General features: G+C 35.0%; 1 protein-coding gene across 1 annotated transcript in view; it reads right to left on the bottom strand.

Annotated features, from left to right (window-relative positions):
• The window catches only part of LOC137392091 (ribosome maturation protein SBDS-like), a 20,064-nt gene extending 1,338 nt beyond the window's left edge, over nt 1–18,726 (bottom strand). The window contains exons 1-5 of the mRNA XM_068078712.1: nt 18,553–18,726; nt 5,622–5,751; nt 3,557–3,757; nt 404–488; nt 87–169 (exon numbers count right to left, since the gene is read on the bottom strand). Of these exons, the coding sequence (XP_067934813.1) occupies nt 87–169; nt 404–488; nt 3,557–3,757; nt 5,622–5,751; nt 18,553–18,680 (627 nt within the window). The 5' untranslated portion in view covers nt 18,681–18,726. The remainder of the gene's footprint in view (nt 1–86; nt 170–403; nt 489–3,556; nt 3,758–5,621; nt 5,752–18,552) is intronic.

Genomic DNA, 18,726 nt, shown 5'->3' with positions numbered 1-18,726 from the left:
CCAAAACTAACAATGACTGTATCGGGTGAGAGATAATCGAGTGTGGCTAGTCAGATGCTGAATCAGCGCTAGTAACCTCAACTTACCATTTCAAATGCTTCGTCTCTCTCAATCTTACTTGCCATTGGTTTCACGCAATCCTTTATTCTCTTCACCGCTTTGCAGTTCTCTTAATATGAAATAGAGTCGATGGAAATGACAAAACATGGGTGAATGCGTCCTTTATCTTTTCTGATGAGCACTTGAGTGAGTGAGCGGAAGGGAGTGCAACACGTGCATTTTAATAGATGGTTTGTTGTTAAATATAGCTCATATAAAGCGACATTTTCATCAAATAATATTTTGATAGAACACATATTTAATGAAAACAAATTGAAGTGTAGTGAAACAGTTAGGTTAATACCTGGGATAGTAACCCTTAATTTCATTTGTGCCCGTTCAATCTGCAATTGTCCTAATTCCTTAAGTTTTCTTATCACCTCTAAAGCCTGTAACAATAAGAACACTTGTTTACAATCTGCACACACGTGGGAACGCGGTTAGGCCTTGAACATCTCTAGGTCAGTTCATTGCTTCGAATATACAGTCTGCCTCGGGTCTAGCCAACTTCGCAGTTATAAAAAAAATTGATGGGTGAGCATCTTTTCACAAACAATTATTAAAAATATGTCGAGAATCATTCCGATTAATCAATCGCAAATAATTTGTTTTTGCATTACCGTTATCATAGATATGATGTAACGTGAACATCTTGTTATCCAAATAATTTGACTAAAGTGGTGTTCTCTTTAGCACTATCAACAACAATCATCGACACTGCAATACCAAATGGGCTAATGTGACAGTCAGTAAAACAGTTGAACTTGCACCTTCTTGAAAAAAGATATGCATATGAACAATGAGAATAGTTATGCGTTAGTGCAACACAATGTTGTTGTGATGCACCTGCAGGCTGCAGCGAGAGGTTAAAAGATATGAAAATCAGGCTTAAGGGGACCTTAGCTAATGTCGAAGATGAAAAATCATGTTATCTAGATAATAACAACCCATGGAAACATCATGGTACACAGTGAAAAAATGCATCTGCAACTAAGAGCGCAAGTAAAGGTGTGGTAACACAACGACTGAAGCGACACTTTCGACAGAAGCTTCAGCTGGGAAAAGCAATCGGAGAAGACAGCATTAAATCATGCGAACGAATGGCTTCACCCATGCTTAATTTGGTTTGGCTGTGTACAATCAAAACTTGCATTTGATTAGACAAAATAACGTATATTTACGTTAAATCTTTGCAAGTAATTCATTCAATTGGGATTTAGAACTCATCAAATGGAATTGCGCGACCAAGTCGGAAATATCTGAAATACGATTTTCAGGCCCAAATGGCTACTCTTCTCAAATTTCGATTGCTTTGCCCGAGATATGCGTACTTCGTAAGCCATGGTTACATTGATGGTAAAAAAGAGCTACTGCAAAATGACAGTAGTAGCCTTGCACGAGCGCTCTGTGAAGCACACTGTGGATGCGTCAAACACCGGCGAGATCTTTAGTCTTAAACATTTTTATAGAGAGCAATTTCTATTAAAAACGTTTGTGCACACAACTCCCGAAAAAATATCCGTCAACGGCCGTTACCAAACCCTTGTACCGAAATCCTATCAAAAAATTTAACCATTTTTGTATAGAGTCGTTTAAGCATAATTATGATACAAAACACATATAAACATATTGAAAGATGTTACCAAGTCTTTGAAAAGTTGACGCAATATCCTAAAACTAACCCATCTGATCGGATTATACATAAATAGACAGATTAATTTGGCCTAATATCGTGATAGAAACTTGACAAGCCTTTTTTAGTCAAAATTAGGACCGGCCAACAAAATGCCGATAAGGCCGTGCGACAGAGAGTAGAACCATTAAGTTGTGGGCATTTCACGAGAAAAGCGTGCACATTTCCCCAGTCTATGGCATTGTCCGATTGCCGAAGGTTTCTGTAATTAACGTAGATATACTGAAAAGTAATCGTTTCTTTTTTGCCGATTTTACCGGACTGACATTTTGGACACTTATAATGAGTACTTTGGTATTCCAACTGATGTCCAAAGCAGTGAAAGTAAAGGAAATGATGATGATATTTTTCTAATGATTCTTATAAGATTATTACAATATTTAATTGTAAGAATAATTATTCGATTTTATAAGATTATTATGAGATTTAGTTATAAGAATAATCATTCGAATTTACAAGATTAAAGTATGTAGTGACCGATGGTGTGCAATATGTTACTGTTATTATTTATCTAAAGATTTTGTTGATGATACTGCGGCTGTGCCCAATATCGCGGTACTGCCAAGCCGTTTTTAATATCTGCAAAATTAAGTAATAGGCCTACATTTTCTTATAGATATACATCTATTTTTATGACAACCAGCTAAAATCTGTTTAGATTTTTAAATTCAGCATAATTTTTTAGATATAAATTGAGAAATCTAGATAAATATCACAACTTCTTGATATTGGTTGCTATGACCAATGATATACAGCCCCCCCCCCCCCCCCCCCCGCCTGTGTATATTACACAGTAGCTTGCCATTTTACTTCTAATATTGCATTTCTCCTATTGCAGGGGAGAGATATAAACATAATCTTTTCCTTTCATTATTGCTGTTTGTTGTACATAATAACACCCAGCACATTGTACATTACAGCTGCCATTGCAGCTACCATTGCAGTTCTCCTATTGCACTGCAGTGCCATTTGACTGCTAATAATGCATTTCTCAAATGGCAGTACCCTTTCTTTTTCCATTATCACTTTGATCATGGGCTGTATGACAGGGGAATTTCTAGTTAGTATTCATTTTTAACAATTTTATTCAGAAAGTAGAAGCTATTCACACTGGTGTTATACTATTTCAGACCATCAAAGTTTTTATTACAAGTTGGGCTAATTTCCATCGGTATGTTGGAGATTTTGTTTTTAAAAAAATTCTGCAAGGATCAGGGAGGCGGGCAAAAACATCAAGCACTCATTTTGAACATTAATTCACTAGCATGCACAGCTACTGTCAACAGCTGCATCAACACCTACCAATTCACTTGCCACCTCTGGCTTCATGTTGAAAAACAGGCTACATGAAATAACTTACTACAATATAACACATAGTTACTAAGGAGACAGGCTGCATGCAATGCCAAAAGCAGCTGCCTGGTTATCTCTCCATCTAGCATTCTCGTGGTGAGGCCAATAACAAGCTAGACAAAAGGCAATACAGTTGTCACCGCTGTAGATATAATTAAAGCTTAGGTGTATTATCATTAGCTATGGACTGGGATCAGCTCCACTGGTAATACATTATCAGCAACCAGACCAAATGTAGATGGTATGATAGCATTAAACACACACAGAAAACTGGTCAGGTAGCTTCAATAAACGGAAATCACAGTTACGCAAGTTGGCTTTCCCGGTGATGTCAATCCCAAAAACTGTTTTCACAGAAGGAGTCTTGTTATCTGTGCGGATATTTAGCAGTAATAGCAATGCCAACCTCACCTGCTGTTTAGCTGACTTGCTTGGCTTCAGTGAGTAATGGGCATCTCTCATAGCATTTTCTATGAGTGTAACAGTGTATGGCCTGTTATTAGCTGGATTCACACATTTATCTGATACTATGGTCGCAATATCTCGGAAAAGAGCTTCACTGTTGGCAGCTCGTTCCTTCTCCGTCACTTGAAGCTCCCCTTTCGCCAATATCTACATCATACAAAAGTCTACATCTAAATGTGAACTTACAAAATTTTAGTAGATTTTATTAGAAAGTATCGGTATTTCTTATGATTTGAGATAGCTTGTGATGTTTGAGGTCATCCGACTGCCAGGATGTTTAAAGATCAAAATCGATAAAACTTGATCGCGGTTAAAACACTCAGAAGGAAAATATGTGGCAAAATGATGTCATAAGTTACGCTATTGCCTGTCTCTCTCATTATTGATAACGGTTATTACGTTTAAGTTGCAGCATTAAGCGTCTCATTCTGTCGGTCTCTTTGCCGAAGTGCAACTATAACCGTCATAATCGCGCTTCCGCTTGAATCTGAGCATTTCAAGCAAGGTTCTCATTCAAACTATTATATCTCTAGGCTGGACAGGTCTACAAAGACAAAAATTTACATCACATTGAAGCTTGATATCTTAGCTTTAATAATCATATTTTGATCGGTTGCATCACTTCAATTGTGTAAGTTCACCTTAGAGATACCAAAAAAGAGGGAATCTTGGAGATGTTGTTGGACTATGTCAATAGGAGAGCCAGGCAAAATATGTCTGGAATTATAGGTCTAGAGATATCGGCTAGACAAGAATAGAACCTCTTAGGGTGAATAAAACCATGACTATTTTTTCAGCACTGTTATGCAGAGCCTTATGTAATGGGAGGCAGTCTTCAGATGTAGCAGCAGGGAAACAGCCCCTGTTCAACGGGCTGCAAAACTTAGCAGCCATAAAAAGCTGAATGAGATAAGAAATCACAATACTTGTGTGTCTATTATAGCACTTGACATCAGCATAAATCCAGGTGTGTTAGAGAAGAAAGCTTGCTACTCCAAACCATCTTTTATTGCAGGAGACTTTTTAGTACAACTCCCTGAACTTGCCGCGAAATGCAAAAGAAGTATTAAGAATGAGGCAATTGGTACAAAATTCTACATTTCAAAAGGTGATATAATAACCTTTCACTTTGAAGAAATGTTCATCACAGGTTGGGCTCAACGGATTGCGGGTAGAGACGCACTCAGAGTAGAGCATCAAAATCCTTTCTCACTCAATAGGATAAGATATCTTGTTTTGACAAAAAATCCAGACCAAGAATAGTGTTTGATCTGACATATGAGCTGTTTTAATGGTCATATTTGAACACATTGTATCATTTTTGTTGAATGCTATGATTGAAGCCGAGAGAGCCTTTAGAAAGATAAGCATTATGCTATCGTTTATTCAACTGACCACAAGAATTGCTGCAGATACCCAAATTAAGCTACTTGTAGCCATGAAATGCCTTCAAGAGACCGTAAAACGGTGAGCTAATTATCAAACAAGTGCAAAACTATGGCAGAAATTATGGTAAACCAATTTCACTACGCATGATGATCACCTTGAAGCGTCATCTTGCCAAAGGCCTGCGAATGGGTGACTCACTATAGGCCAGAAGGATGTGAATGGATTGCATGTAACTTGAGGGCGGCTGCAATTAGTCGGAAGCCCAGGGAACCTCTGCTGACTGAGATAAGCTAGAGAAATACTAAACTAGTCTGAGACTGCAGAATAATATTACAAGAAACCTGATTAGGAGAACATAAGGGGCCCCAGTGATCCTAACAGTGATACTGTCAACCCGATACGTTCCATCTTTTAAGGAGACTCATGTCACTTATTCTAAACAGAATCAGCTCGAATCGACTGAGATTAAATCATGAGAGAAACAGAATGTTTATAACGAAGATTAGGTGTCGATTGTTTTGTGTAATATAGCACACAAGGTTGTGGCCAGCTTCTGACATGTCAGCGTAAGATTATCAGTTTGAAATATTACCCCCGAAACAGAAAGCGAGAGTTCTAATACCTGTAAGCATACTTGACTGTGGTCCTCAATTCCAAACGCTCTTTTAAGATCATCGTTTTTGGCTAATTGGCCTTTAGACACATTGGAGAAGACTGTGTGTGTTTGAAGAACCTCATCAATGTCTTTTTCTCTATTAACATAGAATGTTTCCTATTAGGAATAATAAATTGATTACAAATACAAGGTATATATACCAATCAGCTTGTATCAATATCAGTTGACAATTCCATCTTCTAAAGAATAACAAATGTTAAAGGGTAATAAGCAATAGTAAGGGGAACTTAATTAAGGCATAGTAAGAAACCAACCAATTGTATGTTCAATAAATTCTAGTAAAGAACAATATTGAGTATGACACGGAGGAATTTCTCTCATCTATTTTGAATAAGGAATGGATTCACACTGTGCTGAATACAGAGAACTGATATGATTTATCCTATCAAAAACTTTCTTTGTGAAATTCGCATGCTGCGGATTAACACGGGCGCTTTGTTAAAAGGTAAGGAATTCTACGCCAGAGGTCAGAGTGGTGCACTCTTATCTCCCTTAAGAGCACATTGAAAATGGAATAGCTTGTGTAACATTTGTTTGCGTATCATTTGCAGGTATAATTTCCAATTTTCGCAAGCAGGAAACATTCCATAATAATTTGCGAATAACAAAACTAGCTTGACTTATGGATTTTTCGCCATTCCATTTTGCGGATTAACCAGAACTTGTGGACAAACCGCGTAATGAAAACATAATGATTGCGCTTATATGATATAACACCATGTGTCTTCGTGATAACATAATGAGGCATCATTTTTAGCTTTTAAAAAATTTTTCAACTAGGACTCAGTTGAACATAAGAAACCTTATATTTATATCTATAGTCAAGTGTAGAACTAAACTAGCGGACAGGCTTTACAAAAACTAAAAATATCTTGAAATAATATTACTAAGGATGAACGTTTTCTTAGCATATCAAAAGATTTTCCTTGGTAGTAGGCTCTATAACATAGGCAGATCAAATGTACCACTCAGAGACAGTGACCTCACTCAAAGTCCTACTCAACAAAGACATTACACAAACCTCAACTCTCTAGACTGGATAGCGTCATGAAACAGCCTTCAACCAAAAATGGAGTTATTCTTTTATGCTAAACCAAAACTCATAGAATATATTTCATTGAAATGCTAGACAAGGCATCTTATGAATGCACTTTCAAAAACACAAAAGCAAGCACCCAGTCATCCTTCATAAACCACAATTGTGATGAGATGCGAATTTACAAATCCATCTTTGATTGCAGCCTATATTCTTGTGTGATTGGTTGTAAGAAGGTGAGATGATGATCTCAATAGTAACATCGATTGAGGTCACGCAACTTGGAGCATGCTAACGTTGGAGTACGAAAACAAAAATTAAATATATATATATTCTATGACCTCAAGAGTGATGATGACCTCTATGAACTCACACACTAAACTCAATTAGTTTAGAGTGATAGTGTTTTTTAGTCTACCTTAAGTCTAACTCACATAAAATTTGGATTACCATGAGGAGAAGTAGAAGAGATGCAGGCAAATGCTAGAATATGAAAGCTTAAAAAAATCGCTTGCTATCACGTGAAAGTCTAACATTCAGAAATACTCCAAGGTTCACACAAACATGTTGCCAAATGTCGTGAGCGAATTTCTTTACTTTATGGGCAAAAGTGTTTTTTGTTACCTCTTGAACCTGATATCGCTCATGAATGCTACTTACAAACCTTTTAGAGCATTTAAAATATGTTCTTTGCAATCTATGTAGTTAGGGAAGCAATGCAACGACAATGAAACAACAGTTGTTATCATGCGATTTACTGTTAAGTGGTGCAAACTCTAGACTAAGCTGTGAAATATATGTGAACCAGACATCTGAACATTCGTGTATTAATTCTTTATCATATTAAAAGTAATCATACACAAATAACGTAAATAAAGTTAGTGCGATTTTATTAAAAAGCCAATATTATAAACATCAACATTAACTAGCACAATCAAAGAATGGTGACCGTTCTGTGAAGAAGTTCATAACACAATAACAACAATTCTACATGATCGTGCAGCAAAAACATTTCAATTCACAAAGTAAAAAAAGAACTTAGAAATAATTTTTTGTGTGCAAACGCAATCACAACCATTGGTTGTATCAAGAACAACTCAAAAACTCAACATAAACAACATGCAGATACAGGCATCAGTCACAGAATGTTATTCTAAACTACCAACTGTAAAATCTTTTTCAACTGTGTCATTAGTTTTAAGCTCTACAATTGATAGTCTTTCTAGCTTACATGACACTTTCATAAAAAAAACATTTCTGAAAATACAGCGCTTGCATGGCAAATCTATTTCTGCATCATACAACTGTATTCTTAACCATTTTCAGCAATCCTTGTCGGTATTTAAATAATATACCCTTGCAGCTGCCATTATCCTAGCAATAAGCAGAAAGCAAATGCATTCATGATAAAACTGTTCTCTGTTGTAGTTATCAGTTGGTTTTGAACCAACTGTTACCTCATGGTTGGGCTTGCCTATGCGGCAGGAATGTGTAAACTAGAATACAGTTTTGCAATGACAGTATTTGTCTTATTTTTGTTAAGAAGTTTTGTCTCAAGCTCAATGTGTCACATTTTCTTCAAACAGTCCAAGATTAATTTTTACAGGTCTCTCAAAAACTGGTTTTATACATGATGTGTATATACAATACTATAAATGCGATTCATGTCTTAATTGTCTAAATAGGATTCGATCAAAATATCTACGTCGGTAAAGAATTGACAACTTCAAAAAGAATATCATGTAGATTCTATGTATTGATAGTGGGCACAGACCACTTCATAGAAGAATTACTAGCATTTGTACTTGAAACTTAATAACTTAACAAATTGACAATAATACAATGATTACAGATTCAAGAATTAGTATTTACTTGACACATCCTTCCTACAGTTCGTCGCTAATGGCAGTCATTAGATCCCGACCAGACTATATAATGATAAGAATAAATCTCAAGTAGTGATAATATTAAATATATAGAGGAAGACAATCAGACTATAAAAATCTAAGTTTCTAATATATATTTTTGGAAAAAATAAAAACGAGCCTAAGATGACGCAAAACCATACAATGATGAGGGGAACAGTGTCTGTCTATTGCTTTTTTAGATGTGGTCTTCCCGGTGTTTATTTTTTCAGTGAGGAGAGACGATGATAGCTTGTTTTGGCAATACTGGCTAAGGAATATAGGATTTCATAGGTTATCACTGAGTTGGCAATTGCCTGAGGAAACCAACGCAGAAGGCCCAATTAGAGTTACTGGTTAAGGGTCACAGCCAAGGTCAAAAATGATTTCAGCGACTGATAAAACTTTTTCATGGTAGTCAAACATAGCAAAGACCGGACCAAAACCTTTTTTGCAATTCGATTCATATCACAACAAAATTAAAATATGTCCTTTTTATCTATCTTTTGTGTGAGGATATGTTAACATACTGCTGACTATTCATTTTTACTGAGGCCTACACGATAAATCATACAGTGCTAAATACATATAATAAACGCTCAAAGATCACACACACTATATAATTAAATGAAAGATTTGTCATATATGTAACCATCCGAAGTATCTATAGTAACGTTTTTGAACTGCAAGACGAATCAAACAAAATATAATGTACTCTTATTTAAACCATAACTGTCACGAACAACTTTTATCGTATTAACGAGGTAAATCAGACACGCTGATTCCGATTTTGTACTCAGAATAAAGATTAGTCCACTAACTTTCAGGGTAATGAAAGCTTTTTTACAGCGTTTTAGTATCGGTCTCGAAAACAACACGATCGGCATAACAAGCTTCACCCATAAATACGTGACGTAACCTAGCTTTTTAGGAACAGAAGTTACGTAGGGATGTTTAGACCGATTTAGAATAATAGAGATGGGTGTTTTAAAATCCATTAATATCTAAATTCAGCCTTAAAAATAATATCAGTCTTTTCTGAAAGGTAGATAAGCTATTTAGCATTGCATATTTAAAAAAGCGCTATAACAACGCTAGCTTGTGATAAACCGCGCTTTTTGAGCTCATTTTTCTCGGCGTCCAGCCTATTTAAACGTCATGTAACAAGCTACGAGCAATTTTAAATAGTTTATATACCTTTCATAAAAAACTGAAATTATTTTACAGGCTGGATTTAGATAATAATGGGTTTTAAGAAACCCACCTCTAATATTCTAAATCGGACTAAACATTCCTAACTTCCGTTCCTGAAAAAGCTAGGTTTCGTCACATATTTATGGGTGGAGCTTGTAATGCCGATTGTGTTGTTTTCGAAACGGATATTGAAATGCTTTAAAAAAGCCTAAATGCCTTTGAAGGTTGATGGATTATTTTTATTTTGAGTACAAAATCGGAATCAGCATGTCTAATTTACCTAGTAAATACGATAAAAGTTGTTCGTGACAGTTATGGTTTAAGAATATTTGCTCCACCTGGTGGTCTTAACATGCAAAGCTAATATCGAAACGGACTAACTTTGCTTGTCAATGTTTGACTAAAGAAAATTATGTTGATAACAATCTACCCGCAATTACATTAGCAGTAGGCTTTATTTTTCAGATAGTATTAGGTTGATCAAAAACATTTGATTATAAAGAATTGCATGATAAAAAATTAATGTAAAGCACAGGTTTTAACTGGCCTACTCCATAAACAATTTACACAGCTATTATGATAATAATCCATGTTTGTCCTTGTACTGCCAGAATTTGAGCATTATATCACAAAAAGTTAATCTAACCTAATCTAGATTGTAACCGTTGTCACAAAATGCATAGATTCGCAACTGTCACATTTTTGAATAGTATCAACTCAACAGCTCATATACACCCAATTAAAATTACCGCTTTTTTCCCTTCCCTCACTGACCATTTCCAAAATCATATAGTATTTGTTGGCTGCATATCCTAACATGACCCTTTTCAATAATATGTATTAAAAAACTCGGGTTTTTCTTATCAAAGTTTCAATGTCATTTTTGACTTTTAATAAAATTAATCCATTTTGTGTCCCGATTATTTCTGTTTGGTTTAATTATCTTTTTTCATGATCATTTCTGAATCTTTTCCATCCTAAAGTTGTTGCTCTTCTTTCCATTAAATTCGAGTCATGAATCTGGCTTCCTTTTCGCAGTAACTACCTACTACACTATTTACTAATCATTCATCTTCTGCCATGATCTTAAGAATCCTGTCATTGTATTTTTGTTCCAGCAACCCTCCTATATCTATAACCACAATATAATCTAACTGGACATCCGTATCCATTTCTCCTTGACGGTGTTCAAGAATCACCAATATTTGCATGAAATTGAGATGACATTTAAACATATGTACATCTTTGCTATATGTGTCCATGTTGTTGAAAAGAATCCATCAACTATGCCAAACAACGTTTACAATCATACTAGAGTTTAGTTGCGACTTAATAAAGTTGGACCACCTTAACTAATTTGAGTAGATGATGTATGATGACGGTATTGAAGTCATTACAAATTATATGCTTGCAGCATGTTGCTGGATTGCAGCATGTTGCTGGATTGCAGCATGTTGCTGGATTGCAGCATGTTGCTGGATTAGGATTTTACGAACAAAAAATCAAGTCGTTACACATGAAGCTAACTTGCTACTTTATTCTGTTTGGTATGTCAAAATCGTGGGTGTTAAAATTAAAGCTAATGTTTTTCTAAGATCATACTATAGATTGCTAAATTATGTCTGCAGCGCAAAAACCTATAACTACTAATTAATAAATATCACAGGCGAATTACACATCGCATTAAAACAAGTGCATGGTATAAAGCATGAGATAAGCTAAATGTAAAAAGCCAAATTATATTCAAAAAACTAAATTAATTTCATTATTAAATTACGAAAAAGTAGTCTTTATGGGTACTGTCTATTAGAGAAATGCAAATGAAAGGATATATTGAGCAATGTGTACGTAGCAATGAAAATACAGAACATAATTTGCCTTAATTTAGATTGCGTAAAACTGAAAGTTAAACAAGCTGCATGTTTTTATTATTTTTATAGCTTTTGTGCGATATTTTTCATTTTTACCGGTCTCTTCATTTTTATTTTGAACATTATATGTCAAAAATTATTCCAGGTATACAATACAATATTTGCTCAAATTTTACCCCAAATATTAAAAAATTCTACTGTTGAGGCGATCATAAGTAGTGATTTTGCTTCACACTAAAAAGTTCATATCTTAAAAAGGCATGAAGATGGCGGAGTCGCCTGATGTACAAAGACAATTAATTACATGTCAGAAAAGTTGGTTCGGATCCGAACATTAACTCACTTGCAGAATAATCTTTGGTCCATGCAATGTGCAAATGTACTAAAATTGTGCCACTACCAGTCGTATTGCGCCGCTTCCAGTAGTATCGCGCAATATAAGTAAATATTAGAAGTGACTAAATCGCTGATGCAGACCAGTCTCCTATTGAACTGATTTTTTCGGTTTGGTATTGCTACAGATTAAAGTATCCAGATATGAGTACTTGGTATGGGTGCCTTTGAATGCATGGAAAAGGTATCAATTATTGACCGGCTTTACGATGAGCAATTGTTAAGGCCAATACATAGACAGAAATTATCGACACTATAAATACTTCATCGAGTAAACACGGTTCTTGCAAACTAACGTATAACCAAAGTATTGTGAAGCCCACCACAATCCTTCGTAAAAGCTTGGCAATGCATCGTCAAAATCCATCACTGACAAATAGTGTAGATATTTTCTGTGGCTGCACACACCAACGTTAGAAAACGATTTGTTATGTTGACAAATGGATTGACCAATGAAATTTGGCCTCAATAGTGCGATGGCCACGTCATCCATGCTGAATTTTCCAGTACTAAAGGATCGTCAGCATGTGTTATCTAATATGGATCATCAACAATTTGTGATATCAATAACGTTTGTACAGCTATTTGTATCGCTATGTTTAGCTCTAGGAAACGCTACACTTTAATGATGAAAACAGAACAGGTCAAGTACAATACAGATGCTCCCCAACTTACGAACGAGTTAAGTTCCGAACGATCGTTCGTAGGGTGAATTCGTTCGTAAGTTGCTTCAGTGCTATACTTTGTATTATAATTTATGTTTAAGGCCTATTAAAGTATATTGAAGGTTTATATAAGTATGTTTAAGGCTTGTATAAGTAGCCTGTATTGGTTTGTACTGAGAAAATTTTTAATAAAATGGAGAAAATACTGTGGTGGACGCCGGGCCATGACACTGCATTTCTTATTTATTGTATGTGTTGTCCTTTTTATTATATCGTTGTTTTACTCGTTATGCTATCATTCGTCGATGTTGTCTTATTTTATTGTATGTGTTGTCCTTTTATTATATCGTTGTTTCACTCATTATGCTATCACTTATCGTCATTTATATTGTTGTCATTTATTCACCTTGTTAGCCGGTGTTCTTACCGTTTGCCGGAACGGTTGATATTATTGTATATAAAGGAGCGCGCTCAATTAGTTGAGCAGAGCAGATATCCGTACGCTCCTCAGCTAGTGAAATTTCCTTCGCTAATAAAAAGATAGATAAAACTACAGCACTCTCTTCTCTTTATTTTTAGTCTAGATCGTGCCAAGTAAAGGCTGGCAAATCCCTTTACAATACGTACAGTAAAAATAAAAAAGTTCTTTGTGCACTGGAGATACGTTCACGCACTTATGCACTGCAACGAACTGGGTAGAGGAAGGTGGATGCTGGGTGGTGCTTCTGAGTAGTGCCTTTTTCCGCCGCTAATACGTCGGTAATACCGTCGCTAATAGCGTTGGTATTAGCGGCGAACATACGCACAGACATGTTCGTATGTACTGTTGTTCGTAACTCGAATGTTCGCAAGTAGGGGAGCTTCTGTAATACTATAGGTTCATGAAATATGTTAAACTATAAAAAAGGAATAATTAACGAAGGTATTATCTGAATTTTTTTATGAAAGATTCCAATGTATACTAGAGACCTTCATATATATGTTACAAGTAGAGATATCTGTCATACAAAAGTACAGTCAAACATGGATAACTCGAACTTCACGGGACCGAGCGAAAGTGTTCAAGTTATCAGAGTGTTCAAGTTATCAGAGCACTGTCACAAGTCCATGTATTTATTTATTAGTAGACACATGCACATATACAAACTATAATAAAAATCAAAAGCATAAATGGCTTGTTTCAAATTAAATGCTTCTAATTTAAAGTTTAAAACTTTTTTATCAAAAAGTATAGGAGATTTTTCTATCACTTGAGATTATTTTGTTGTTTGAGGTGATGTTAATGCCAGGATGTTTTTTGGATTAAAATTGGCAAAACTTGATCGTTGTTGAAATGCTCAGAAGAAAAGAGATCTTTTTCTTTGGAGCGTTTTAGCCGAGATCAATTTTGCCGATTTTTCTTGAAGTTTATGCGAAGGTCACCTCACTTTTCCATGCTTCCGAAAGGCGATCGCTAAGCGGATGTTTGGTAAAAATCAAAATTCACCAAACCTTTAGAAAATTCGTTGACAAAAATATTTTGCCGATGGTGGTAATAACGACGCCTATGATTTACGAAAAGTTGAGGTTTACCTCTATGACTTGGAATAAAGTGATTTTCTAAAGCGATAACAACCGTCTCGGTAGCCGTTGGGCAAAAAACTGTTCGAGTTAACAGAGTTGAGGTCGAGTTATCTATAGCAATTTATCATTACGTGGGAACGGACCAAAGAAACCGTTCGAGTTAACCATGTGTTCGAGCTATCCGTGGGCGAGTTATCCATGTTTGACTGTAGTTGTTTATATGCAGCTTTGTTTTCATAGTTGTTCAAAAGCGATTCTTAGATGAAACAAGCTTGCGTTGTAAATGAAAATGGAATCAAGATCATTAGAATCAAGTATTCCAGCCAATCAGCTTTTCGTCGATGTGTGTAGCCAGGGCTTGAAGGATTCGTAATATAAGCCTAAACACCTATGCATGCACCTATACATACACCTACACTTGCCCTATATCTTCAACGGCCACTGCAAACTATTTTAAGACACCAATGCTATAAAATGTTACATTTCAACAATCACTGTCTAAATTTGATAAGTGTTTTATTATACTTCAATGAAAATGGCTATAATAGTATACACAAAAATAAAGAGAAATTTCCCTTCTTTAATATTTGTCAAATCCGCAAATATTAAACATTATTCACTTCAGCTCTAGTAACACAGAACAAAGTACTGAAAAACCAGTTTCTGTAATACATTTGGCAAGAAAATTATTACATTGTGAATTTATTGAAAAGTAAAAGGATGCTTATTAGTCTGAATTTCTCACACTGGTAACATGTGAAAGGTGTCATGGTAATTTTAATACAAGACTGAAACAAATGAACCACTTCGAATTTGATCATTTTAGTTTTCTTACAAAAATAGGACTTCAAGGAAACTTGAATTTTAACATTTACATATGTTTGACATCAAAAAATGAAATCTAATTCAAATTGAAAGAGCCCCTTAGCCACAAAGAAGGAGCCGTTTCATAGCGCAATGTTTGTACCGCAACCTCTAAACTAGAGGAGACCATATTACATTGATCAAAATGAGTGCTTTGATACAAGGATTCTGAATATACACATAGAGACAGGAATACAGCCCACAGACAAGTGACCCACTATGAAAAATTCAAGGACTTATTGCTTTGAAGCTATATAACAGCTAGTAGATCAAATGTTATGAACTTGGGAAGCTGATATGTTTTTTTTTCTTCAAGTTGTATCACTGTGTCTTCAAGCCTTTGGAAAGGCATTGACCAATAGGAATGCTTCAACAATTGCTTCATATTTCTTGCTGTACTCAAATTAACTTTCTGCAGCAAAAGGTTTGAATGTAATCTCAAACACTGCAACATCAGTAATGACTAAAAAGAGAGTCAAGCACCTTCTAGTTACAGATGCTAACACTCCCAACAAAATTGCAGCCAGAAATATTTATAGTTTCAGAATGATTAGACTTGTATGTGAGACAATAGATAAAAGCCTTACATAATTATAAAATAGCAACTCTTTTATAACATTTTTAAGCCACTAAAACAATGTCTAAACAATATCAAATCTAAAAAGTACAGATATTTATAAATATCATTTAACAAACATGGTTGTCATTAAATTTGCCTATACAGTTTTAGTCAAGTAATTGTAGAAGAATTACAAATGTCTTTCACAAAACTAAAAATTTGAGCTAGGGAGAGTAAGTCGACTGTTCATCAATCCAATGATATACAGCCCCCTAAGGATAGCCGACGGCTCTCATATGGGCGGGGTTTAATGATGGAGCTCTGTTGAGATGAACTCGAACACGGCAACTGAACAAACAAATATGCTGAATAAAGCCCCTCGTAAATTTACAAGTATTATGAACTGTAGTGGTTATTTTACTCATCTGTTGAATCCATTTTGTTGTCAAATTAATATAGTATTCCAATATTGTCACCATTATGATCAGTCGGTTACCATTCGCAAGCATTCGTTATATTAATAGTCGCAATCGTAAAATAGCCCAAATTCTGTTTTGTATTTAGATTTTGAGTATGAAAACTACACTGCACAGCTTTGCCTGCTGTCCCATCTTATTGGCCAGGTAAAACAATGTGAGAACGATGAGAGACTTTGTCATTTTCTATTAGGGGTGGCAACATATTAATCAAAAACTAGGAAAAAAGGCAGTTGTTCGGGTAATTTCGGGTAAATTATATTCAACTTTAAGCATACACTACGACCTTTACCAATTTTAAAATTACTAAAAGTAGGTTATTTGAAATGTTTTATTTTGCATGGATCATTATTTTGGTTAGGTATCACCCCTACATTGTAGAAATTCAGGGTTTGCTATTATGAACCGTGGGTCTACTGACTGGATGAGCTAATGAAACAATAACAGCGAGTCGTGTTTTCCAAAGCCTAACAAGGCAACGCGACCGCCCCGCGAGAGTTGTGTTTGCTCCAAAACCCAGGCTAGCACAGTTCTAACTGAGCTCCATCATTAAACCCCGCCCATATGATAGCCGTCGGCTATCCTTGGGGGGCTGTATATCATTGATCAATCTGAGAAAAACAAAAAATATTAAACAAAGAAACAAATGTCAATCAATAAGTTTTGGGAATAATCTCTCCATACTAATGTTTTGGTAATTATTGCCTTTATAAACAGTATATATGCAAAAAGAAATACGCTAAAACTCAATATCAATCGTTCTTACCTAAAGCTAGGTCACAATATTTGTAATAGCAATCTACAGTCGAGAGTATGGAGCCACCTACAATAATCTAGTATTTTTGAAATAAATGCAACCAGTTGTAATTTTCTTTAAAAAATGGAGAACAATACAGAGACTTATAGTCATTTTAATGCTCAGAATCTCATCCATCTTTTTTCTTATCCACTAGTCTTTAAAAGCAGTACTCTGGCTGTTACAGTTGAGTTGAATGCAAATATTTTTTTGACCAATTGATATTTTGATAAATGGATGCTTAAAATGTAAAAAGTTGATCTAATTTATACTGCTAGGGAAGTAGGAATGTTAAACATTTGAGAGAACTTTAAAAGAATTTTAGCAAAATGGCTTGAAACTTGAAAAAATTATTACCTATCAACTTTTGCTAATGTTTCATTACTTTAGAGCAAATCTCAGTGAGTGAGAGTATCATGCAATTAGAAAGATTTAAATTATAACTCACAAATAATGCAATAACATTACAGAAGAGGGTACATTTTGAAGATTAAAATTATATATAACTTTGTTATATTTAGGTGGATTACATTGCGCTTATTGAGTCTTAAAGTTCAAGAGTATAAAAATCATTGGGTGGCTCCATACTTTTGCACACGACCGTAGATATGTTTCAACTGCCTCTCAATAGTTCATAGTGCATTTTAAAGGAACCTTTGTTGCAGTTTTAGCATGTAAAAAGATTGAATCATATATTTCTCATTGTTATATAGAGGTATAAATTTAAACCTATGTGGCGTGGTGATCTTGCTTGCTGGTGTCAAAACAGGCCCATTATAACAATCTTTCAAAATAGTTTATTTTGCACAAAATGTATGCTGACAAGTCACCATAAATAAAATTCTAATTAAACTTGGTTGACTTCGAAGTGATAAAAATTACTTCCTATGCAGAATCATCGCTTTTTATTACATAGTTCTGAAGCTACGAGTTGCGGTAACTCCATAAGTAATGTAATACCAAGGTCTAATTTTATGCACTGGCATAACACACTATGTGAATCTAAGTTTAATAATGAATACCATATGAAGAACAATAAAAAGAAAATTCCCCTTCACATTACTTTACAAAATTATCTTGCAGTAAAAGCTCGTACCAAAAGTTTGTTCAAGCTCATTAACACCAATTGAGTTTCAAGTTGTTTGACGTGTGTCTTTGTAGTTATGGTTTGTTGCCCTATCGTTAAGTGTAGACAAAGTTCACCGTAGCGAAATACCTCTTAACTTCTAGGACAGTTTCATAAAGGAATTAGAAACTACCAAGTTTCTATCAAAATATTAAACAAATAATAGATGATTAGATGTTTAATTGGGATTTCGAATAGCTCATCATTTGAGCTATAGGCCTACTGTTAGATGGTTGGTTCAAAATCAATGGCTACACAACATTTTATAAGATAAATTATCAGAGCAATATTTTTTTTTATAAATTTATTGCAAAAAAACAACAAAAATATACATGAATAATAATGTTAAAGCTAGAAAAACTCTTTGGCCTAACGGTAATAATGGTAAGCGACAATGAAAATGCAAGCACTATACCAGTGAAGATCTTACATTTTGTCACGCCAAGCAGACACTTTATTTGGATAACAGGCAATTTCAAACCGTTTACCGGCCTTTTTAATGCGTACTATTGCCACATTAGTCAATCTTTTCTGGTTTGTAGGCGTAAATATTGACATGATAAACAAATAAAACAAATATTACAAAAGAACGATTACGCGCATT

The sequence above is a fragment of the Watersipora subatra genome, chromosome 3, assembly GCF_963576615.1.
Source record: "Watersipora subatra chromosome 3, tzWatSuba1.1, whole genome shotgun sequence".
Classification (NCBI taxonomy): domain Eukaryota; kingdom Metazoa; phylum Bryozoa; class Gymnolaemata; order Cheilostomatida; family Watersiporidae; genus Watersipora; species Watersipora subatra.
This window is presented reverse-complemented; position numbering and strand designations above follow the sequence as displayed.